Source organism: Coffea arabica, chromosome 11c (assembly GCF_036785885.1).
Source record: "Coffea arabica cultivar ET-39 chromosome 11c, Coffea Arabica ET-39 HiFi, whole genome shotgun sequence".
In the NCBI taxonomy this organism is placed as follows: domain Eukaryota; kingdom Viridiplantae; phylum Streptophyta; class Magnoliopsida; order Gentianales; family Rubiaceae; genus Coffea; species Coffea arabica.
The window spans coordinates 31,758,993-31,784,791 of NC_092330.1; the positions used below are offsets into that span (position 1 = coordinate 31,758,993).

Consider the following 25,799-nt stretch of genomic DNA (forward strand, 5'->3'; position numbering starts at 1 on the left):
GAAAATCATTGGGAAAGCCATTTTCCCAAATTTGGATAAGGCCGATTTGACTACCTTCCGTAGACGACGTCAACACAGAGTGCTATATTTATTTATTTTGTAACGGACGAATCACGACGACGTTAATTATTAACTCTCTCCTAAGCTTGCTTGCTGCTTCAAAATTCAAATTTTGCCAGAAAAAGGGAACGTTTTCGTATAAATCCCACCATTTTTGTTCATCAATTTAATGTTTTCTTCCTTTCGTATCCCATTTCTAAGCTGTTAAGATTGAAGAGAGAGAGACAGAGAGGGGGGCCCACTATAGCAGTGGCAAAGGCCAGTGAAATTTCTTGCTATTTAAACCCCCTCCCGAATTTGTTCACTCATTTTTTGGTAATCTGAGCAAAAATTTGGATTTTTTTTTTTTGGCAAAAATGGGAGTTGAAGATGGAAGGAAGCATCCTCTGGTTTTTGCTTACTATGTCACTGGTCATGGGTTCGGACATGCCACTCGTGTTGTTGAGGTAAGCCTACTCGTATGAATTCCTCCAACTCTCGTGGAAGACTGGTTTTTTTTTTTTTTGCTTTTTTTTTTTGGGGTGAAGTATTGATTTTGAAGAAATTGGTACTGTGTGGGATTGAATTTAGATAAATTTCTGATGGTGCTCCCTTTGGATTTTTGTTTTTGGAGTTGATTGTATATGACTTGTGCTGTGGCATCTTTCGGATAAATGTGTAGGGGAATGAAAATTTTATTGAGATGTTTTTGAAGTTTTTTTGGTGACATATATCTGAGGATTTAATCTGCAAAGTCTGATTTTTTTTGATTTCTTGGACCAATTGGTAGTTGAGAATTTTGGGAAGAAGGGGAAATTTAAGCTCTGTTTCATTGGGGCTGGTAGCCTTGTGGTTTGGAATTGGATTTACACTTAATGGTGAGACATTCATAAACTGGAAAGTCTGAATAATAAGCCTAAAAAGAAAAATTCGGAATAGATTGTTTAACGCTGTGAAATTGTTACTAATATCGGGAGAGTTGTCAAAGTGAAATGAAAAAACAGAGGGATAGATTTGGATAGCATTTTTTAAGAGTATTTGGAGCACTTTTTGGAAAGTGAAAATGGTCTGGTTGCAACTTTCAGAAATGGAAGTTTGGGAGTGCTTCAAAGCATTAGCTATAAAGAGGGCAAAATTTGTTTACATTTATTGATTGATTTATTTATTTTTTGTGTGAGGAGACCTATTTGTTTTTAAGGGCATCAACCGTCAAAATGTACTGTGCATATATCAAATATACTATGTTTTGTATGAAATGTATTTACACGTGGAACTTATGCTCTGAGGGATAAATAAACAAAAATTGCACCATAGTATTCTGAAGTGTGCCATTTTTAGAAAATTTTCCTATGAGTAATTATTTTGGTGGTTGGGGGAGAGCCTTAGAAATTTTTGTGAAATGCAGTCAAACATATGCATGTCTCCTGATTGTTTTAGTTGAGAATTCAAATTGTGAACAATGAGCACTTCCAGTTGTGAATGTTTGGAGGAAGGGGAAAATATAGTTACATGCCATTGGGCTAGTAGCTCTGTTGTTGGATGCCTGCTCCCTAGTGTCAGAAGTCAGAAATTTACCTCCTGCCAAAAATCAAAGAATGGTAAAAGAGTGGGCATACACGTTGACATTGTCTGATAATCTAATGTCAATAGCTGTACTGAGTTATTATCCTCAATGGACTAGAACTTGCTTATGGTCGTTGATCTGTTAATTGTCTACGCATACACGTATACCTGCTTGCTACAAAGAAATAATTGAATGATCCTGTCTAATTGGTGGTAACAACTGGACGAACAATCATGAAGCGACGGAATATATGGTACTTTGCTGCATACGCTGTCATAGAAATCCCTGCTTCTCCCTTTTCTTTGGGATAAAACTGTAGAGAAATACTTCATTTATTGTGATTCATATATGGTTTGTTAATTTGCACTATATACATTGGTATAGGTTGTGCGGCATCTGATTAATGCAGGGCATGATGTTCATGTGGTCACTGGTGCACCTGATTTTGTTTTTACCACTGAAATACAGTCCCCTCGACTGTTTCTCCGCAAGGTCCTTCTAAATTAGAAAATAAGTGTTACTTTTTTGAGCTGGAGTTCAACTGTTACTTCGCTTGTTAGGTCGTGTTATGGCTTTGAATGTTATTCAATGTCCGCAATTACCAGGTTTTGTTAGATTGTGGAGCAGTTCAGGCAGATGCTTTGACAGTGGATCGGCTAGCTTCACTGGAAAAGGTATGGCAGATTATGACATGCAAGGATAATATCAGATTTGTACAGTTATTTGTTTCATGTTTTAGCTAGGCAGAGTATCTTGTGAGCCTAATTATGTGTATTTGTTGATTGGTATAGTACTCAGAGACTGCTGTTGTGCCTCGTGATTCTATCTTGGAAACAGAGGTGGAGTGGCTGAACTCGATAAAGGCAGACTTAGTGGTAAACACTTTGAGTAATTCTTCTTCATAAATTACAAGTAGATGTTTATTGGCAATATGAAACTCTACTGATTTTATCTTTATATCTCTCTTACATAATTTTTTGATCAGTTTTTTGAGACTTCAGAAGAGAGAGAATTAATAGTGAAAGGTTATTGGACAAGAAATTTACATATGTTTCAAAATAGGTAGAAGAATTTGGTTTACTAGTTCTGCTTAAAATTTGAAGTTCAATATAGAAAAGGGCAAACTTGCAAATCATTTTCACTATTGTACTTGTTTTTATGATAATGATTTGCAAACTTGTTTAGTCCAGAAGGTGTGTACTTAGTGCTGATGGAAAGATGAATTGAAAAATGGTTTTCTTTTTTCCCTGAATTTGTTTTTCATTCCTCTGCAATTCACAAACAAGATAAATTAAGTGCTTTGATCTCTTTCTAACTGGAATTTTAAGTGCACACATGTCCTTTGATGCGGTAGAAGCTGGTTAAGCTAAATGGTATGTGCATGTTGAAATAGGTCTCAGATGTCGTACCAGTTGCTTGTCGAGCAGCAGCTAATGCAGGAATCCGTTCTGTTTGCGTTACAAACTTCAGGTAATGTGTCATTAAAAGTGTATTTTAATCTCTCCTCATTTACTTTTTGGATGTTATTTCATTTTAGCTAGGCTATGCTAACACGCTTAATTTCTTTCTGCAGCTGGGACTTCATCTATGCTGAGTATGTCATGGCTGCCGGGATTCATCATAGGTCAATCGTTTGGCAGGTGCTGATCTTCAACTAATTAGTAACAACCGCCCCCCCCCCCCCCCAAGTGCCGGGTGCCAAAAAAAGGAAAAAAAAATGTATTAGAATGGTACACTGGTTACTGTTTGCTTTAGTCAGAGATTATTGGGGGAGGAATTGTAAGTAGGAGCTCATGGGTTCAAGACCTATTAAAAAAAAAGAGTCAAGGATTACAAAATGATTGAGGTCTTGCATATTAAATCTATGTAAGATCATGGAAAAAGACTATTTTAGAGAATATGGTAATTGATGATCTCAGATTTCAAATATTTGGCAACTTTTCTATGGCAATCAGGCAAGAAAAAGTGGCACTATGCAATTCTTTTGATTCTCCACTTGTAATGTTGCTCATGTTCAATGATAGTGCTATACTGTTTACCTCTTGTGATTCTGTATTCGGTTTTTTTTCAATATGATTTGCAGCCTTTGCCTACATGTAAGCATGATGTATTTAACTAAGCCTTTTTGACTGAAATGTTAATTCTGAAAGTTTGCATATGTGTTACATGGTTATTGAGATGGTAACTGGAATTACAGAAAACAAAGTGCAAGTAAATTTATCAGGATGTCATGCGGCACCATCTGAGTTTTGAAGATAGATGAACTTATCAGAAACACACATCAATAAATACAAAGGTGTAAATGCCATAAAAGTTTTATTTCTTCAGTTTTTAACTATTATAGTGATATCAACCATTCTTCATTGAATAGATAAAAGTTTTATTTCTTCAGTTTTTAACTATTATAGTGATATCAACCATTCTTCATTGAATAGATAATGAAGTGTTGAAACTCTAGACTCAGGAGGTGGATCATGTAGTGCATTTATCAGTGACATTGAATTTGAATGTGCTTCATTTCTGGATGTATAAGAGGACAAATATTTGAAGTTTGCCACAAGTTATTTGCATGATGCTGGATAATGTGAACATCTACAATACTCTTTACATCATGATGTCTATTACTCATCTAAAGAATCTATCCTTGTGCTTGTTGTAATATTTGTTCATTTTCCCTTGGTGCTTCTTGTGCTTCTTTAGTACTGTGTGCCAGATCCACCTCTTCTAAGTATTTTTCTTCGTCACATTTTTCAAATCTAACTTCATTTTCTCTTTGACTTCACACAGATTGCAGAAGATTACTCTCATTGCGAGTTCCTTATTCGCCTCCCAGGGTACTGCCCAAGTATGTTAATTTTTTTATATTCTTATGTTTTTTTCATTCTCTTCTTCAAGTATATAAAAAGGATGGAAAATCTGATAGCTTCGTTTTCCTTAACTCTGAAAATGGGCATGCAACATTGCAGTGCCAGCATACCGTGATGTGATTGATGTACCTTTGGTGGTGAGAAGGTTACACAAGTCTCGCAAGCAGGTTTGTGTAGGGTTTCATGTGCGGTGATTGTTATTATCCTCAGCATGCTTGTATGAATTATTCCACTGTTTTAATAATCCAGGTCAGGGAAGAACTTGGAGTTGGTGAAGATGTGAAGGTTGTTATCCTCAACTTTGGCGGGCAGGTATATGTTGACTAATTCATGCTTATGGAAAATTGTCTTTGATTAGTCTATTAGAAACACATTTTTATTTTGTTCTTAGGCTCCAGTATCTTCCTAGATTTTGGTTATTCTTTGCTTAGTCAAATTTGTTGAGATTAGATTTGTAATCCATGTAGCGTGTGGCTGTTATTTTTAAGGTTTAAGAGCCTGTTTAAGGACTCTCTCTTTGATGTTTCAAACCTCTTTAGTGAGAGGTCCTCAATTCAGTAAAGTTGAGTGTCAATTAGTCACGTAACAGGAGTGTCAGTTGTATTTCTTAACAGTACTTAAAGCAGTAGCTTTATTAGTATAAGTCAAGTGACTCATACAAGTATTCAAAGAAGGGCTTGACCTGGTTCTAAATAATTTTCTGCATTTTGATCTAGTTTTCATGTTTCAAATGGGAACTTATTTCAATTATTTGTCCTAGATGCTTATCTTGCTCCGTTTGATGATTTGGTTTCTTCTTTAGATATATAAGTTTCTTGACACTTCAATTTACACTGATGCATATCGAGGAGTGGGTGAGTTTGGTGGCATTTGGATCTCATTTTGCAAAGAGGGCTATGGTGTTCCCATTACCGCGGTCATTTTAGGTCCTGTTTGGATTGTAATTTTTTCAGAGTTTTTCTAATAAAGTATACTGTAGCGATGTGATGTATATGAGTTAAAAACATGATTGGGAAATGTGTCAAGGGAATATTTCAAACATTTTTTCTGTGAAAGCTAACAATACAAATGGGCTTTTTTTATTTTGTTTGTTTTTTAACCTAACAGTCATTGATGAAGCTTGGATACAGTTTATAATGATGGCAGCCTTTGTTACATGGGTTGGGGATGGATGTCAGTTATGGGTGTGTTTCCAGGTGTCAAATTCTTTAATTTTCTAATAATAGAGTACTGTGACATGGCCAAAGGCTATGGATGCTAGTGCCAAGGTGCGATCTGTATGCTCATTTTTGAGTAACATACTAAGCAGATATGATGAAATAAAACCGATTTATTTTAATTTATGTGTCCATAAATGGGTGTAAAATTAATGTTTTGGTGGTGATAGAGATGAAGCATTCTTCCTGTAGATTCTAGGAAAACTTCCTTAGTTGGAAGAATTTCAGCTTTTGGTTTCATTTTCGAAGTACTGAATGGATAGACGTGAAACACTTGGCATGAGTAGCTTTCAGACCGCTTATGTTGGCAAGCATCAAATAATATTATCTTTTGGTGACAAGTAAGAGAAAATAATAGGCAGGTTGCACTACTTTAAGTTGTAGCCAGATAATTTTGCTCAAACCAACCCATTCTGAGTTACTTTTGTTAGGATTACAGAGACAATACCTGTCCTCCTGAAATAGGTGGAAATATCTCCAAGGCATTATAACTCTAATTTTGCTTCTGATATCTTCATACATTGGAAATCAGTAAATATTTGAAACTTTTTTCCTTAGTTCTGTTAGTTTATACATTACGCATGGAACTTTTTCTCTGGTAATAAGTTTAACCTTGGTCTTGTGCATATTTTACGTCTTGTGAATATATGAGGTCTAGTTGAACATGTCGCTTTACATGTCCCAATTTCTTTCAGCCAGCAGGTTGGAAGCTGAAGGAGGAGTACTTGCCTTCTGGTTGGCTCTGTCTGGTATCTGGTTTAAATAGCGACTGAATTTTGTTCACCAACAGAAAGTGCCAATGTTGTACAATTGATAGGGTAAAAATCCACTTCATTGCATCCAGGTTTGTGGTGCTTCCAATAGTCAGGATCTTCCCCCCAACTTCATAAAGCTCGCAAAAGATGTCTATACCCCTGATCTCATTGCAGCATCTGATTGCATGCTTGGTCAGTTGGTAAAGGATAGTTGTGTTGAAGTTTATATTTGAGAAATAAAAAAAAGTTTATAGTAGCCTTACCTACTCTATTCTTTTAGGCAAAATTGGATATGGGACAGTCAGTGAGGCATTGGCATACAAGTTACCCTTTGTCTTTGTACGTAGGGACTACTTCAATGAAGAACCCTTCTTGAGAAACATGCTTGAGGTATCATTACTGTAACTCCAGTTATGTTTTTTTTTTTTTTGGAAATTATTTTGTTAAAGTAGAATTAAGATGTATAGGTTTGGATGAGAGGCGTTGTATCACTTCCCCCCAGAAGAAGTCCAGAAAGTGTTATTTCCTGATACTGAACCCTTGTTTTTGTTTGAGGTGGAGCACTACAAGCTCAAAAAAAGAAAAAAAGAGTGCAAAAAAGTTTTGGTCTTGATGTTTTTAATAGGATTAATCTTGTATCTCTCTGTCCAAAAAAAAAAAAGCAACATCACTTATGATTGTTTTGAATAGGAAAAGTTCACGTCTCTGTATGAGGTGGAGACTAGCTACCCAGGCTGCAGAACAAACCAAAAAACCCACCTCATGAGAGAAGTCTTCTCAACAAAATTCTTCTCCACTTATTATAAGTTATATTATGATTTGACGTTGAGTTCCCATTGCTCTTTGTTTGCTGTCTAATTGTGCCTTTATCCTGCAAAACTTCTTCATGGTACTCTCTGTTCCGATTGATATTGTTATTCTTTCTACTTTGGGATGTCTAGAAGTTATTAACTTACTAAATTCATATATGGACACTACCTTTGTTTCAATTACTACAGAACATTGCCTAATGAATGCACCTTTTATGAGTAAACTGGGGAACAGGTTGCAATTACTATGTGTGCACTCTGAAAATGTCACAATTTATGGCTTCATTTCCAGCCCTGCATATTCTCCATGAAACATAAATTCCATGTAGTCCTATAAATGGCTTCTTCAGCTAAACAGCTACATCACTGTCCGTTAACAAGAGTGAAGGAAAGGCATGGAAATTCATATTTGAAGCTAAGATTCATTTTTGCACCAAACATCTACCCAAACTTGGTACTCTTATATGAAGCAAAGCTAGATGGCAGACAGATGTCAATCCCTTAACCTCCTAACCCTCGTGACATCAATCCCCATTGTTACCTGTAATTTCAAGCCATGGCTATTGAATCTTGTCTCTCACACCTCTAATCTGCTCAACATCAGAATCTCTTTGCAATGCTCTCCTTGCTCAGCACCTTGGAGAATTGTTAAGTTCAACTCCTGAATCATGTTTTTCAAAAGATTAATTGTTCTACTTGGCATTATAAAATTTAGCATAAATATATGATCATATTTGCTACTAAGAACTGTAAGAAATGCTGGATGCTTCATAACATGTTAAAAATTGCAGAACTCGCTTTAACTGAACTACATTAAGAAACTTCTTTCTCTGGTTTTATTCCTTATGAGTGATAGGGTAATTTTCCTGTTTTCAGCAATATCAAGGTGGTGTTGAGATGATAAGAAGGGATTTACTGACTGGTCATTGGAGACCATATCTTGAACGTGCATTGACCTTGCGCCCATGCTATGAGGGAGGCAGCAATGGTGGTGAGGTATCACCCTCTTCTTTCTTTGATGGTGAACTTGATGATAGAATCTGAAACTATTGATTCTTTGAAAAGGTTATTGTGTTTACTGCATTGTGAAGTTATGGTAGAACTTTGACATTGAGTTTAAATTAAGTTTGGCAAAAGTAGTTCCCGATGAGATTGTGAGATAGATGTCTGGCTTTATATTTCAGAAGATGTTACAATTATGAGAAAAGATGTTAAGTTGACATAACAAATAAGAATATCTTGGTTTTGTCATATTTCATCCCTTTGTCATCAAAGAACAAGTCTATGTGCTCGTGTTCCTTATTTGCTGCATAACATCAAAGTACATGTTAAGTTGGTGGGAGTGAGCTTAAATTTACTAATCAGGGATCATGCTCTGAATATAAGCTCTTTGGTGCCACTGGTGCCATCAAGAAATTGAGAATTAAGGGGCTAATTGCAAATTGTGCTGTCACACATGGAGATGCATACTTATACAAACAATATTAGCTTGGGGTCTTATTGCTTCTGCTTTGAGTAGGACTTGTATCTTTACTGTTCTTGCTATCAAACTAAACTGTGCTATAGAGACATTGGCTAGCAGCATTTATCTGAACAATATGACATAAAACTTAGGAAAAAACATTAAAACTTCTAAAATGTACTTTTCATCGCAGTTAGACACCAGAAATACATCTGGCATTGACAATCTTTCTGCTCAAAAAGTAGTTAACTGACTATTCTGAGTCTAGAAAATTTGAACAATAGAATCTTGGTCATATCTGAACAAAGGTGGTGAGGCCTTACTCCACATTCATCAGAACCTCCATGATTATGAAAGCCAAGCTACTGCATTGTGATCTCATACAAGACTGACACTTTTTTTGTGGTGGTGGTGCTGTCTGACGTTGGATTGCTGTTTGGCATTAGGTATAAAAACAAGGGGCCTCATTCATGTTTGAGCTAGAATAAGTACTGCAACAGAGGCTCCTTATGAAGAATTTTTTAGAAGTGGCTGTTTATTAAGAATTAAGAGAGCAAAATGTAAATATGGTTGACTAAGCTTTTAAGATTATTCTATGCAAGTTATCAAGTAAAGTTATTTGCCTGATTTACTGGAATTGTCAAAATATTGCAAGTATATTCCCCTTGAAACACGATGAAATGGTACAAAGTCTTACCGTCTACATATAAAACATGATGCTTACATTTTAAACCTGTAAAGAGAGGTTCTCTTGAAAGCCTTTGCAATCTTTTTTACATTGTGTTCCCCAAATACTTTTCCTTGATTGGGTAGTACTCACTTAGCTGGATGCAATGCACTTTACCTGGCAGCTATTAGAAATTGGTAATATAATCTGTTCATTGGTAGAACTGCAAGAAAACCATACAGAAAAAAATTAGCTAATGACCACATCATAACATGCTACTGCCCTTCTACAATTTTGACTTTGAACCATTTGTCCACTTTGATGAGATGTTTATGTACATTATTAACAATTTAAGCTGCATCTGGGTTTCTATGGAAAGGCATAATAACCCTGCTGTTCTTAAAAACTATTTAGGCTACTATCATGATTTACCCCTTTTCTGTGGAATAATGTCAAACCTTACAATACTTCTAATGCATGATTTCAGGTTGCAGCACGTATTTTGCAGGATACAGCTTCTGGGAAAAGCTATATATCAAATAAGGTAAACTAAGATATGTTTCTTCTGTTTTCTAACTTTTTAATTCATGGTTTTGCATGTATTCGGGGTAGTTATGACTGTACATTAGAGAACTTGGTCCAACCATGACCCTTGTCTATTGTTTTGCCTCGAAAATTCTTTTCTGTTGAGGTGCCTCTTGTGCTGTTCACTCCTGCATAATGGCTTGCTTTCCTTTTCCAGTGACATTTGAGTTTGTTATTTGAATGATAACTCAGTCAACTTTGTATTTGTTTTTGGAAGTGAAATTTCATTCACGTTGGTTTTTTCATGGTATATAGACTTCTATTTAAACATTACTAAGCATTTCAGAGTAGCTTAATGGAAAAATATGCTGAAATCTGGAGTTTCCATGTGTTATATTTTTGTGGTCCCTTTAATGCCAAAGAATGAACAGATCAGAGATTCTCTCATGGAAATGTTTACACTTAAATATATAGTTGCAACATTCCTGGAAATGAAAATGTGAAGTGTAAAGGCTTAAACTATTACAGTGGTTTTTTTTTTTGGGGCCTCCCTGTGTATGTGCCATGTTTATAGACTTCTATTTAAATGTTACTAAACATTTCAGAGTAGCTTAATGGACATATACGGTGAAATCTGGAGTTTCCATGTGTTATATTTTTGTGGTCCCTCTAATGCCAACAAATGAACAGATCACAGATTCTCTCATGGGAATGTTTACACTTCAATATATAGTTGCAACACTCCTGTAAATGAAAATGTCAAGTTTAAAGGCTTAAACTATTACAGTGGTTTTTTTTATTTTTGTGGCCTTGTGTATGTGCCATGTTCCTCACATGGTGGTCCTTTTCTTACATTGATGAGTGGTCTACTTACCACCTTGTTTATCTAACAGCTTAACTTTGAGAATAACAATAATTGATGTCAATTATGTACAGATATGCCTCTTTTAGCTTGTCTTTTAAGAAATTTGGGAAGTTTTCTTCTTTTGTAGTTGTTGAGGAATTGTAATACCTTTTTGGGTGCTTCTTTTCTCCTTGCTTCTTTCCATTCTGTGTTGTTGGGGGTTGCCTGTGGGGAGGGTTGGCAGCTCGTGGCTTTCAATTAAGTAGCTTATATTCACTAAATATAGGATTGGAATAACCATATGGTCGGCTTATATTGGAGCAATTCATTACCATAAGACAGTGCCCTGCGGCCCATATTGGATCTTTTACTTGACTAGGCTCGAATAATGAGTACACATAACAGTTTAAAAAGTGGAATGGGGATCCACCATGTTATATAGGGTTGAAGTGTGGAATCAACTATCTTTGTCGATGTATAAAATATTTGACTGGAAAAGTTTTTTAGCATAAGGATTTCATACAGGGAACAGGACATTAAAATGGAAGAGACCAAAAATACAAGGTATTGGATCTCAATGCAGGTCCTTACTATTTTCCCATGAATTTCTAACAGAAGATGGTGATATGAAGGTATATTAAGAATGCTGAATAACATTCTCTTCATCAGGAATAAAAACACCAAATTAAGAAGTGAGAAAAACTTATAACTGTTCTCATGAATGTCGATTCATTCTAATTCTCTCCAAAGGACATATGAGAACTTGACTTTCTTAGAAGGGAGGATTGAAGAAGGAAGGTGCAGTACTAGGTTTACTAAGAATGAGATTGGTAAGAACTTCTAATTATGCTAGCTTTGCATGGTAGAAAGTTTTTAACAGTCTTTTACTTCATAAGGACAATTAAGAGTTCAACAAAATTCCGTTCAAATTCCATCATTCCACCTTATTCCTGGAGTGTTTTAACTGGTTTAGTTTCCTAGTCCTTTTAGAAATGCTCATTTTTTTGTTTAAACTCCATCTAATTTCAGAAACGTTCAAGTTGGTTACATTTTTGCACTTTCTTCCTCTATAAAAATTCTGACTATGTCACACCTAGTTATTTTTAGAAGCTGCATTGGGTGAGCAGCTTTTTTATTTTTTTTTCCATGCACATAATATTTTCTCAGAATTGGCAACATTTGCTATATATATATATATATATGTATACATATAATTTCTTAGCCCCATCTTCTTTAGATGGTGATATCATTTTTAAGACTTACAAACCACTACGGTTATTTGTTTTTGAAATCTAATAATTATTTGAATAAAATTGGTTTTCAACTGCTGCTTGATTTATTTCCAATGAGTTTGAAGGATAATTTATGGGTTATGCTGGAAAAGCTGTGATGGACTGCAGTAAGATAATCACAAAATGAATACTAGACAATAAATTCTTGAATAGAAATAGACAAACTTATGTATTTCCGAGAGAAATTTGGTATTATGTATTACATCCACTTGCATAGGCATATCCTGCTACTGATCTGTTGGTGAATTTTTCTTTTCTTTTATTTAGCTTAGTGGCTCTAGGAGATTGCGAGATGCCATTGTTCTTGGGTATCAATTACAAAGAATGCCTGGAAGAGATCTTTGGATTCCAGACTGGTATGCAAATGCAGAAACTGAACTTGGTCTGCGAACAGGATCACCAACTGCTGAAATGCGTGATGATAGCTTCCTCATGGACTCGTAAGTTTTGTGCACTCTTTCTTCTTTTTGGTCTTTGCCATTTACAGCCTCTGATTGCTGCTTGTATGAAAATTTGTTTGTCATTACCTTAGATGCCAGGAAGACTTTGAAGTTCTTCATGGGGACCTTCTGGGTCTGCCAGATACTGTGAGTTTCCTCAAGAGTTTAGCTAAGCTAGATGCTGCGTATGATACTGTAAAGAATACGGGGAAACGCGAGATAAGGGAACGCATAGCTGCTGCTGCCCTCTTTGATTGGGAGGTAATCTGCACTTTCAGCATCCTACCGTCTAATAACAAATGAGCAGCATTGCCACAACTAAGTGGACGAAATGTCAGCAAGGGAAAGTTACTATTTTTCGAATATTACTGACAGCAAATCCTTTGCAAACTTTACTGTGACTAAGGCCAATTTGGAGCATTGATTGTTTCTTTTGAATAGCTTCATAACCCTGACGGGGTGTATTCCTATCCAACCTAATATCAACTACACTAGAAACCTCATTATCTTTGAAACCACAACACTGGGTTTTATGCAGTTTGAGTTATAAGCACAAAAAGGTATCCTGGGTTTGGTGTAGTTGCACATGCCCTCCTCTCTTATGTCCTATATCACTTTTACCTGCCTATTAGTTTTTTCAAGTTGATACTTTTATGCTTTTATGTTTCATTTAGTTATCTGTCTCCACATTTCTCTTGAAGGTGAATTGAAAATCACACTCGTACAAATTTAGTGGTGATCTTGCTAACAGGATATACTCCTGAAAGAAGGTCAATATAATTTCAGAAACCAGGATGCAGGTCTCTGTGTTAATTTAAAAATTTTTTGGACAGTGCAATTAAGCATGATTAAATGATTCACAAAAATTGTCACATAATGGTCAAATGTTATCTTTGTTTATCTCTTTTTAAAGTTGAATGCTTTGTTTTTAATTGGTTGATTTTTAATGTGTCTTGATACTTGTTGGGTGAAAAAAATGAAATTAGCCGTTCAGTTACATTGTTGTTCAAATTGCATATTATGTTGTTTCTGAATGATCGGCTGTTACAGTGACTTCTTCGGAATTTTGATCTTTTAGTCATACTTAGAATTCTTTAGTAGAAACCTTTTGTAGTATTCAATATACTGAACGGAACCATGGTTGTTGACTTGTTGTATAGTTTTCTCCGTATGGATTTTTAAACTCTTGTCCTTTTTTTGAGTAAGAATGTACAAAATTTACATTTAAATAAACTTAGTAACTTTCTCAATGTTGTTTGCGTGTTACCCTCCTTGGATTTGCCTCTATCACCTTGGATGAAAGTCCTTGTTGAAACTGCTCGGTTCTTTATAAGCTCTTGTTATTTATATAGGAAGACATTTTCGTGACAAGAGCACCAGGAAGATTGGATGTCATGGGTGGAATTGCTGACTACTCAGGAAGCCTTGTATTGCAAGTATGTGAAATGCCCCTACTCCCTCATTTTTATTTATAAATGCAATTTCTTTCTGCATCCTTAGATTCTTTGCTTCTATAGGGTGCTTCATCTCAGTATCAGATTTAAACCTACTGCTAATAAGCCTAAATTAATGAGTTGAGCATTGGCTGATTTGAGTTCTGCATATGATCCCTTCACTACAGAACTGTATTTGGATTTTTTATTAGAGAGGTACCTTTTAGATTAGTTACTAAGTACAGCTTCTTTTAAGGAAGCAGATTAAAAACCTTTCAACTTAAAAAGGCGTTGTTTATTACTCCTGCTAGTCAGTCTCTTGTCAGAGCTCTTAGTTAGCTGTATGTGCCTTATGAAGTTTCAAGGTGGAAGCCTATCACCACACTTGTTTCGAATTTTTTGTTTAGTATAACTCTCTGTTTTATCTTCATCTTACGTAAATACTCTTATTATCACTGGAATTTTTTTCTGTAGGGGAATTCACATTTTGTGTTTAGAATTCTGAACTCTTTATCTGTGCATATTCTAGTACTTAATTTATCTAGAATTCTGAACTCTTTATCTGTGCATATTCTAGAATTCACATTTTTTATTTATGAGATTCTAGTACTTAATTTATCTGTGCATATTCTTGTGGTATTTCTCTGTCCTGCCTTTTTTTTTTGGGTTCGTTGCGAATCTAATCATCTTGAGAATATCTCCCAGATGCCAATTAGAGAAGCTTGTCATGTTGCCATACAAAAGATTCATCCTGGTAAAGAAAGGCTGTGGAAGCATGCTCAGGCTCGAAAACTTGCAAAAGGAGATGGCCCAACCCCTGTGCTACAAATTGTATGTAATCTGCATTCATTTGGAAATCCATATGATTGTAAATTACTATATATGTTTGAATGCTACTGCTTGTCATTAGGGATCAAGTAAGATGGTCTAGAGAAAATAGACTCTTAAGATTTTGTTGTCTATTGCTGTTCTATTTTCTTAATGATTTTGTTACCAAAAAAAAAAGAGATAAAAACATTATATTGCAACATTATCCATGGTCTTCATACTTGCATTCGGTAAATCTTCTCTAATTGATGATCCTAAAACCTGCTATGCAGGCAATATGGTAAATGTATATGCTTTAATACTCAAGTTCTGTGACCTCTCTTTGATTGAGGAAGTTTTAGGCGTTTCATTACAAGTCCAGCATCTTCTACTATAGACTTATATTGGGGATTCAATTTTCTTTGTGTTTTATTTATATCAAGTTCAATGTTCTGGCTCAAGATGGATTGAAAATGCCTGTACAAAGTCAAAAGAATTCAATAGGAAAAACCCTGTGGTGAAATTATTTTACTGGATTTGTGTTCATCTAGCTACTTCCATTCACAATCTCCATTTTCTAAATACATTGGGCTTAACAGGTGTCCTTTGGGTCGGAGTTAAGTAATCGTGGCCCTACCTTTGACATGGATTTGTCAGATTTTTGGGATGGAGAACAACCAATGTCATATGAGAAGGCGAGAAACTACTTTGCTCAAGATCCGTCCCAGAGGTTCAGAGTTCCTTTGTGCTCCATTCATTTGTTTTGTGCGTAACTTGTATGACGCTAGCTAACATGATTCCTCTCGTAGATGGGCTGCATTTGTTGCAGGGACAATTCTGGTTTTGATGAAAGAATTAGGCATACGCTTTGAGAACAGTATTAGCATGCTGGTACCTCCTATTTATTTAATTGAAAGTGTATTATGATGTAACTGTACAACACACTGCATACTGCATTATCACTTCCCCTTATCAAATATTTTTTTGGACTAATAGTTCAGACATAATTAGTTTGGCTTTTTATGCATTAATAGAAATGATTAGCTATGTGTTTGGCCTTATTTGTGGAGTAAAACTTAAGTAGAACACTGCCTAGTTACTTTGGGATACGAAGCTCAATTCTCTATTGCTTGAGAAACTCTTAGTTCTTTGTGAAATCTGGTTGCCAACCTGTTTTGTTGGCTCCTGGTGTGATTTGTCTTGTAGAATCATCTAACTGAAGCTAAATTTCTGCCAATTTTGATGCTTTTAGGCCATCTGCTGCAGATTTGGAAGGGCAATCATAAATTGAATCATATGGTGTTTGGTTAAAATTTAGGATGGCTAGCATTTGCATTCTTATGGCTTAGTCTTCTGAGGGGTGGATTTTAAACTAATTAACTTTTTGGTTCTTTTTCCTGTTTCCTTTACCTCCGTCCTTCAGTAGTTAAAGCCTTCATTAGGAACCATAGCTGCCATCAAATTCCATTGACTCACTAGACTGTGAAATTTTGTGGCAATTCTGAATGACAACATACACACAAACAGTTTTCCTTTTTGACCTCAGTGCCCATTTATGCTGTCAAAATTTTGCATGACAATATAGAAATGGATTCCTTTTTGACCTCAGAACCCATTTATGCTGTCAAAATTTCCAAAAACTAACCCCTTTGCCATGAGCCATCCATAGTAACACATTCTTCTAAATGTTTTCTACCTATTTCCTGGTTTTATTCAGTCCAAAAGTATCTGATGAAAGGAATGATATGCTGACCAGAGCATGGCGTATGATGTAGATTGAACTGCATGGACTACCTTCTTTAAGTTCTTGTTTTCTCATTGGTTGAAAGCAAAATCTAATGAGGCCGTTTAGATTGAGGTGATCAATAGGTGGTGCAGAGGGTGGGCTTGAGGGGGCAGGGAGGTGCGGTGGGGGGAGAGGGAGAGAGAAAGAGAGGATTAGAGTCGAGAAGGTTGAAGAGAGGCAGTAGGAGGATACTGGTTAGGATTTGTTGTGTTTTTAGTTTTTAGAAGTTTATTATTACTAGTATTAGTATGATAATTTTTTCTGTGAACTTAAGATTTCAGATTTGAAATAAATTCGATAACCAAATGATGGGACAGTGTTGAAAAACTCACGGGTGGTGTGAAATATATCTACTGATTCATTTCCTCTCCTAGTTTCTGAATCACGTGGTATAACACTTTTGATATCGATTCTGGAGTGTCGAAACCCCTTAGGTAAACAGGTCCTTCAACTTGCTGACTCATTTAACTGTTGCTCAGTTGAATTTTCTTTCTTTGTTAACGTTTATGTTGGATACTATTTCTTAACTTGTTGCTCACCTCACTATTACATGTTTCGGCATCAGGTGGTGAAACTTCAAAATGGCACATGCACAGGCACTCATAGATAGAAAACCTACAAATGAACTTCTACTAAGTTTAATCTACTTTTTGAACTTCGACTAAGTTTAATCTACATTTTGCATCCATATTTCTGTCATGCTCCTTGGCCAAATACATAATGCTTTAACATTCCTTGATGTAGTTGACATGTAAAATATTAATTTAGCCAGGCACGACTTCAAGCAATTTTCCTGTGCACCTCCTTTTCCTCTGACAAAGAGAGACTGAAAAAACAATGTCCATTTTATTGAGACTCTGGCTTCTTTAAATATGTGATGCAATTCTTCTCTCTTGGTCACTTGTAGGTTTCTTCTGCTGTCCCAGAAGGCAAAGGTGTCTCTTCTTCTGCAGCTATTGAAGTTGCCAGCATGTCTGCAATAGCTGCTGTTCATGGTAACTATATTCTTTTACTTCTCATATTCTACCCTTTGCTGTATTATGGTGCTCTGATATTAGTTTGTCATTTTCTAAAATGGAACATATTCAGATGTAGCATATTTAGTGGTGTTTCATAGTTTGTTAATGCTTTAAGAAAAACGTATGTGTATTACACCTATTCTTAATATTGTAATTTTAACCTGGATAATGATCCTTGATGATTTCTTCAGATAGGATGAAGCTAACATTGTACGAAAGAATTCATGCTGCAATTACCTTCTTAAATTCTATGTGTTTATTGTGGCTTTAAAATTAATAAGAGATGTCAGGTTTGAAGATGCCCTACTGGGTTTTTATTTCCATTTGTAGTTTTTTAATCTTTTTCCCTTTTGTAAAAACAGGCTGGAATCTTGACCCTTTCTTACCAAAAAGAAGAAAAAAATGGAATGCTAGATATTTGATACAGATTCTGATTTCAGAAGCTAAAAATACAAAATCATGTGTGAAACCGGCAAGGTTTTTGTAGTGTAAACATCCTTTTAGGCGAAGATATTTTTACCAGCATCATTCTCTGGATTTTTTTTCCCTGCAACTGGATTTGCAAGTTTTTGCATGATAATTTAATATCAAACTAGTGCAGGAAGCACATTCCAGCGATTGCACCAGTTAGGGGGTGGTGTGAATGGTGAAGAATTAAGGTGTAGCCCCTGATTTCTGGGGGACAAAGGGGAACCAGTCGCAGAGGAGGGGTCTGGAGGTGCAATTTGGGGATGAGGGAACTGGAAGGAGGATGGCAGGTGAGTTCTGTGGGGATGGGAAATGGAATAAAGGGGAAGGAGGGAGCTCACGGGTGAAACTGAGAAGTTTTCATTGGGGATTGAGTGGAAGAAAAGCGATTAGTGGGAGAGAGGGAAAAAGGAAAAGGTCATCTTTTTCGTTGCTACCATTTTATGAGAGGAAAAAACTAAAAAAATTGTTATCAAAATGTCCTTAAAAATGCTTGGCTATGGTGGATAATTAAGCATTATTGCATGATGGGATTTATTTTAAATTATTTCTCTGAAGCTATTATTGCATGATGGGATTTATGTTACAGAGAGCTCTAAATTCTCTGATTCATACTGGAGTTTACAGCCGCAAGTGTTTTGCTTTTACGAGATTATTTGTTTACTTGAGTAAAAGCTAAAACCTAAGCGTTGAGTGTATTGTCTAAGCTGAATAGATCATATCTGGATGATGATCTCGAATTTAATTGAACTGGAAAAGTAAATTCTAATCAGTTTCCCTCTAGTCAGTCACCTGGAAAGCATTGTTCCTTGTGCATACATGCTTTGCTTTAGTTATTGTGATCTATGTTTTGCAGGACTGAAACTACCCCCGAGAGAGCTTGCTTTACTCTGCCAAAAGGTTGGATGGTGGCGTGACCTTTTCATGGAAATAATTCTTCTTACTTTAAGCGTTTTATCAATTGGTTGCACTTTCTTACATTTTTCTTTTACATATTCTCACAGGTAGAGAATCATGTGGTTGGAGCTCCATGTGGTGTGATGGACCAGATGACTTCTGCATGTGGTGAATCTAACAAACTTCTTGCAATGGTTTGCCAGGTATTTTTCATTGTTGTTTGGGCAACACAAGTACTCTGAATAATTGTTAAAGCAAAACTTTTCTCAAGTTTATGGTTGTTAACTCATGCAGCCTGCCGAGGTATTGGGTCTTGTGGATATACCTAGTCATATAAGATTCTGGGGAATTGATTCAGGAATACGGCACAGGTAATACAATCTTCACGGTATATTTACTTGATTTCTTTGCAGTTGTGAATAGTTATACATTCTCTTGAATGATTGGGTTTTTGGGAATTATTTAAAGACCAAGTTTTGGAAAATTTCCCTCTCAAAATTTATATTACATTTCCATGTTTGAGCTATGAGCAGGTGCAGACAGCTCCTTTCCCGGTACTGCCATGCATTGTCATTTATACGAAAAAGGATTCTTGATGATAATTATATGCAAAAGCTAGTGCTCTTTAGCCCAGCAAGTGTAGCCCCTCTTTTCATGTCTGCATGTTGCATGGCTCTTATTTAAGAGATTTCTGAATTCTTTGGCTACTTCTCAACCGTTCACACTATGGTACACGTGAAGCAGGGTATCTGTCGAAAGGGAAATTTGGTTTGTTACAGCAGCTGTTTTGACATGAAAGTTGCTCAATTTTTCAGAACCAAAGGATTTGAATTGAAATATCTAAAGTTCGAAACATTTTGCAGGCTGCATAAGTTCAAACTCCATTTCTTTCATTGCATATACTGAAATTATGAGACATTTAACTTGGTCAGGCTTGAACTTTAAGCAGAGATTAGACCTCTTTGCAAATTCAGAAGCAAATGTAATCCATTTTGCAATATTAATTTCTTGGTTATAACTTTCCCTGAACTGACTGAAGTAACTAATTTCAAAAGAAGTGTGAAAGGATAACAAATAAATTACTTGAGACTATAATGGCCTAAATGAATACTGGTTGAAGTCTTAATGCTCGATGTCCAAGTCACTTCTAGTATACGAGTTGTATAAACCATTCAAACAAGACTTGTGAGGCTGATTTTGGAGAAAGTGGGAATTATCATGTCCCCCTGTCATAGCTCTAGTTTCCTCTTAATTATCCAAATAATCAGTCAAAGAGGGACCACCACTGGGTTGTGTAGGATTTTAAAGGTGTTTTCATATAAGGTTCTACAACTGAATGATGTTCCACATGGCAGCAGTTATGCCCTATGGTTGCAGTTGTTGGCCAGTTCTTACCTAAAATGTAATGGCCTGGAATTGCAATTAGTTGTAACTTCGTGGAGCGTCAACTGCTTGTACAAATGCTTACTCCCAAGTTTTAGCATATGTTCCAAAATGCTTGCAGTTGTAACCTGAACCAATGCAGTACTAGGTTCTTTACTAGTCGAACTTATTCTCTCATGCACAAATATGGGTATATCTGATGAATTGATAATGGTAAATTATAATCATGTAATTGTTGCTTGAAGTCCTTGGTTAACTTGAAGCATTCACCAGGATTGTGTTACCCTAAACTATTTCTGTAATTTTATGGGCTATGGTACTCAGGTGGTTCATGTCAGGTATGTTGCGCATCATTGAGGTCATTTTGTCTATTCCTTATAATATCAGTAAATTTTTTGTCTAACTGAAAGTTTTTTGTAGTGTGAGTAAGCTGAATATTAAACTCTCTCTCTCTCTCTCCCCATGTGCGTATCTGCATTTCAAGTATAAATAAGAAGACTGGAAACAGAAATTGGAAAGCAAAATAAAGAGTAAGCTGGCTGTTTTTGCAGTGTTGGAGGCACAGACTATGGATCTGTTAGAGTTGGGGCCTTCATGGGTCGAAGGATCATTAAGTATATTGCATCAACATTGCTGTCACAGTCACTGTCTGCTAATGGGATGACCCCTGATGATGTCGAAGAAGATGGTGTCGAGCTACTTGAATCTGAGGCTTTGCTAGATTATCTGTGCAACCTCTCACCACACAGGTGAAATATCAACCTGTTTCCACATCTACAGATGATTCAAGAATATGAGTATCATTGCTGCATCTTTACACCCTTGTTTCAAATTTAATGCTTTATCCAATTTAAAACTCTCTCTCTCCCCCCCCCCCCCCACAACCCTCCCCCCCTTTACATTGCTTTCTTTTGCTTTGATAAAAGGAGTTTTTTGAATGTGGGGAGAAGGCCTTGTATTTGAGCAATGCAACTAGGTATTGTATAAAACATAAATTGGCCGACTCTAGGACTGCAGAGTTTAATGTGGTACTGGAGCAGGCTTAAAACTGGACTTAAGACGTCAGTGATCTTTGCCATCAGAAGGAACGTAAAACCCACATGTAAAGGTCATTGTAATGGTGCCTGAGTAGAGGAAAATGAACTCACTTCCGTCACCTAAGGGCCCTTGTCATGTTCACGTTGAAAGTAAAATCAGGATGCGTATGAAACTCCCCTTAGTTGTCCATAATTATGGGCTAATTTTCATATTGTATGGCTTTATTTTGGAATGTATAGCCAGAGGCATTAACCTCTCTCTCTCTCTCACAAACCCCCCCCCCCCAACCCCAAACGTGCCCTGCTAGTTGTCCTTACATCCTAGTGTGTCTTCCTGATATACAAACTCCAGCTGTCTAGCGACCTTAGTAACCTCACTGGTCAAGTCGTATGTCCCTGGTGTCTGTTTCCAATGGATTCCGTTTTGAATGTCAAAATTATTGATTCTGATGATCAAGGAAATTGCCTCCACCTCCACCAAATTTTCGACTAACTTGAAAATTGTTGACCATTAATTTTTATAATCTTGAGAAACTTAAAAAGTTGACTCAAACTTCAAACCAACTTGAACCGAGAAAAAGTACAAAAGGACGCACCCTCAGTTTTTGGACTTTTCTTCTAAGAGAAACATAAATCAAACAATTCCTCAGCGTGTCCTTCTGTGTAAATCATTGACTGAAGGCATTCTAAAACTCCAGGGCCACCTCCATTCACCAGACAAGCACCGGAATTAGGTGAAGGATGGTTGAGTGTGGTGATCAATTTATGAAAGGAGGAGATTTGGAGGTTCTTTTTATTCCGTCTTGATAGGTGGCCTTCCAGTCTTTAACTTTGTTTTTTTTTCATAAATTTCTTTGGGCTAAAACAAACAATATTTTTGTCAAGCGAACACCTGAATAATGTGAAAGGCCAAATGAATTCAGGAATGGTTTATTCCTGTTTTTGGGTTTTCCATTCCTAAAAAAATGGGCCAGTTGTGGAAGTAATGATTTTTAGCTCTGCCTAATTTTGCTTCCAGTTTTTTATCGTTTGCTTCTATTAGTTTTTTGTGATCTTTACTGTTCTTTCTGCTTCTTCAGGTATGAAGCTCTTTACTCAAAGGTACTGCCGGAAACCTTGCTTGGTGAGACATTTGTGGAGAAATATGCCGACCATAATGATCCGGTCACAGTAATAGATATGAAACGCAATTATGGACTTAGAGCAGCAGCAAGACATCCTATTTATGAAAACTTCCGTGTGAAGGTTAGTGTTCTAGAAATTTAGAAATACTCTTGTTCTGCTCCATGGACTTACAAACTATATATACATTGAATTTGGCTTTCAGATTGCTTCAAAACCTTTATACCAGAACATACCAATATAAGAGCAACAGCATGAGGCTACAAGAAAAGCACTAAACAAAATATGTACAAAAAGTTTCTATGCTAGATATTTTTTTTCCCTGTAAGGAGAATCTCAGTGAGAAATCAACAGCAACATAAGAGCATATAGGAAAAGAGGATGACAAAGCACTTTCCTGTCTGGGATCTAAGGATTTCTAAATGCTTTGAGACTATGTTGTAGTCAGAAGAAAAGCAGGATAAAGACACTAAGTCTGAGAATGCTGCAGCATAAATTGGGGACCTCAGTTAGGTCCATGGCAGCTCCATCTATGTATATTATATGAAATAACCAAAAAAAGATTACCGGCATTTACTAAAACATGCTTATCCTCATTAAGCAATATAGATTTGAAACAAATTGGTTGGAACTGGCGCCCAGTAATTTTATTTGGTATCAGAAAAGCAAGAATATTAGCTTAGAAAGTCAAACGGGATTTGACTGCATTTCATTTGTGAATGTATGTATTTTGTCCTTGACCGTTCAAGCAAACCAATGAAGATGTTTTATGAGAGTTAAACTGTTGGGCAATCTTTATAACAAAGTATTTGGATTTTCTGAAGCGTTTCCTGCCTTTGTTTGTTTTCTTCCAAACCAATTCGATGTCATTTAGCCCTTATTGGAAGGAATCAATAGAATGTTACTTACCGTAGTTGGTCTGACCGTCCGAGAGTGCTTTAATCTGTACCCATACAGTCTATATTTCAATATGTTGTTGATTATTACAAATGCTTTATCCTTATATGTTCTGAATCATGTTAATAATTGTCTTTAAGCTACACGATTTCAGTTTATAATTATATTTTAATATTGGCGTTGGGGTGGGGGGGTGGATGGGTTGGGCACTTGGGTGGTACGGGAGGAGGGAGTGTAAGTGAGAGGTCCCAGGTTTGAGACCTCCACTTACAAAAAAAAAATAATAATAAATTCAATGTAGATTTGATTTCTATAAGTTTATGGGCTTACTATATCGTGCATCAAACTTGAGTATTATACATTCAAGAGTGATTGCTATAAAACTTGACTGATGACAAAAGCAAGGAACTATTTTGTTCCAGCAGTGTTTGCAGCATCTTTTGTGCAATTTTAGTAACTATAGAATGTGTTTCATAACAGGCATTTTTGTGAACCATACAAGGTGTAAAGAATTTTTTCAGTCCAAAATGACTTTTGACTAGAGATGGGCTAGTCAGTTTATCGTTGCTAGTACGATACAATTGATTTTGGCTGAAACAATCGAATATAATTGTAACTGCTATCACCTTGGTTGAGATTAGCACTTTGTATGCAAGTATACCAATGCATACATTACAATATTTTGAATCCACAATTACTTGGGTAACTTGATATGCAGGCTTTTAAAGCTCTATTAACATCTGCAACTTCAGATGATCAACTCACAGCTCTTGGCGAACTCATGTATCAGGTATTTTTCGTGTTTCACATATATGCAAATTCTATTTGTCAAATGAAGTGGCTTTTTTCCCCATTGCAATTTGCTTTGGTTAGAGGCTATAATATGACAGATTCTTCTGAATTACAGTGTAGTGACTCAGCCTTCACACTGACAAAAAAGTAACTCATCATCCATAACTTTAACCAACCTAAGGAAGATTTGTAAGCTTTTCAATTGTAGCCAAAATCTTACCACAAATTGTTCTCACCGGGGAGCAATTTTAACAAAAATTTATTTTGATTCACCTCTTAGTGGCAATTCAGTTACCTTGGTATGTGTCATCAATATTCCAGCAACTTGTAGTCAAATGTTTCTTTGGAATTTCAAGTTGAAAGGAACCCTTCTTATTTGGCGAATCATTTCAAGTACAAAATCAGGAATATGTTCTTAATTGTTTTATATTGTGTATTAATTTGTTTTGCAGTGCCACTACAGTTACAGCGCCTGTGAACTTGGCTCAGATGGGACAGATAGGCTTGTCCAGTTAGTGCAAGAAATGCAGCACAGTAAAATGTCAAAATCTGTTGAAGGAACTCTATATGGTGCAAAAATTACTGGAGGTGGATCTGGTGGAACAGTTTGCGTCGTTGGGCGGAATTGTATACGAAGTAGTGAACAGATTTTTGAGGTAACCTCACTACCAGTTTATTTTTTATTTTGATTTTTTCAAGTGAATAAAGAATATTGAATGCATCCTTGAATTTCTAACTACACTTGGCTTCTCAATTCAAAAGGAATGGAAAAGGTTTGGTTTCATGTCCACTAACGTAAACAGCGACATGTTCTTCAAATCATATTCAGCATTACATAGTGGCGAGGGACTGGGTAATTTCATGGCTGTTTAATATAGCAGTATGTTCCTTTTTTCCCCCAGTTCTCCCTTTTTCTTGCGTCTCCTCCTAAGAATGGTGAGGTTTTATATGTCAAGTCTACTTTCTTGGGATGGAGTATTGCATGACAGGAATGCTAATTCTAGGAATATGCCCTTTCTTTCTCGTGTATGGACTGTTATGCTGAAGATGCTTCGATACCACATGATATTAATAGGGTTTTCTGACTTTGATTTGTTTGCAGATTCAGCAGAAATACAAGAGTGCCACGGGATATCTGCCAATAATTTTTGAAGGCTCATCACCAGGGGCAGGGAAATTTGGACACTTGAGAATTCGCCGCCGCAATGCTTCCAACAAAAATTGATGTATACTGAGGGAAAATATAAAGACTGATCGGGGAAAATACCCAACAGCACAGTAAATATTATATGTTGGATGACATTAGGGTGCAACTGGCTAAAGTGCCCAATATGCCTTTGCTAGGAAATATAATTAGGACATTTCTTAATTAGACAAAAATGTGGTGTACCTTTAATATGTCCAGTGGATGTGACATATAGTTTATTTAAATCATGATGTCCTTGTACTGCAGTTTGAAGCATCAAAGCCTTGCCCTGACATGTGTTGTTTTGAACAGTTACAACTCTGCAAGTAAGCCAGAGATTATCAATGAAATCTGAGTATAAATCCAAGCAGGGCTCATGGAGAACTATATGCATATTTGCTTGCCTATGAAGAGAGTGTTCTTCTGCATTTTCCAGCAAATGGTCAAGGGCAGCACCACTACTTACAGCCTAAATTGCACTTGACAGGCAA

At 36.2% G+C, this 25,799-nt stretch overlaps 1 protein-coding gene across 2 annotated transcripts; it reads left to right on the forward strand.

The window, feature by feature from the left end:
• Positions 1–25,574, forward strand: LOC113715427 (L-arabinokinase). 2 transcript variants are annotated; one of them, XM_027239616.2, is made up of 29 exons: positions 1–506; positions 1,988–2,095; positions 2,209–2,277; positions 2,395–2,478; positions 2,997–3,073; positions 3,177–3,243; positions 4,391–4,448; positions 4,570–4,637; positions 4,720–4,782; positions 6,383–6,436; positions 6,532–6,634; positions 6,723–6,832; positions 8,128–8,247; positions 9,868–9,924; positions 12,309–12,481; positions 12,574–12,742; positions 13,834–13,917; positions 14,620–14,745; positions 15,321–15,451; positions 15,531–15,612; positions 17,415–17,502; positions 18,851–18,894; positions 18,999–19,094; positions 19,186–19,262; positions 20,826–21,023; positions 22,391–22,556; positions 24,049–24,120; positions 24,575–24,778; positions 25,225–25,574. In XM_027239616.2, the coding sequence occupies exons 1-29, from the start codon at positions 417–419 to the stop codon at positions 25,345–25,347; spliced, it is 2,961 nt and encodes a 986-aa protein (XP_027095417.1). In that variant the 5' UTR covers positions 1–416; the 3' UTR covers positions 25,348–25,574. The 2 variants fall into 2 exon arrangements, with proteins under 2 accessions (XP_027095417.1, XP_071927131.1); XM_072071030.1 differs by lacking the exons at positions 22,391–22,556; positions 24,049–24,120; positions 24,575–24,778; positions 25,225–25,574 and adding an exon at positions 22,010–22,114.
• Positions 25,575–25,799: the final 225 nt, after the last annotated feature.

Bases quoted from the DNA above. Each gene is read 5' to 3' on its own strand.
- LOC113715427 (XM_027239616.2), top strand. From the start codon at position 417: ATGGGAGTTGAAGATGGAAGGAAGCATCCTCTGGTTTTTGCTTACTAT. The intron at 12,482-12,573 runs GTAAGTTTTGTG...TCATTACCTTAG, and splicing joins GATAGCTTCCTCATGGACTC to ATGCCAGGAAGACTTTGAAG. The intron at 14,746-15,320 runs GTATGTAATCTG...TGGGCTTAACAG, and splicing joins CAACCCCTGTGCTACAAATT to GTGTCCTTTGGGTCGGAGTT.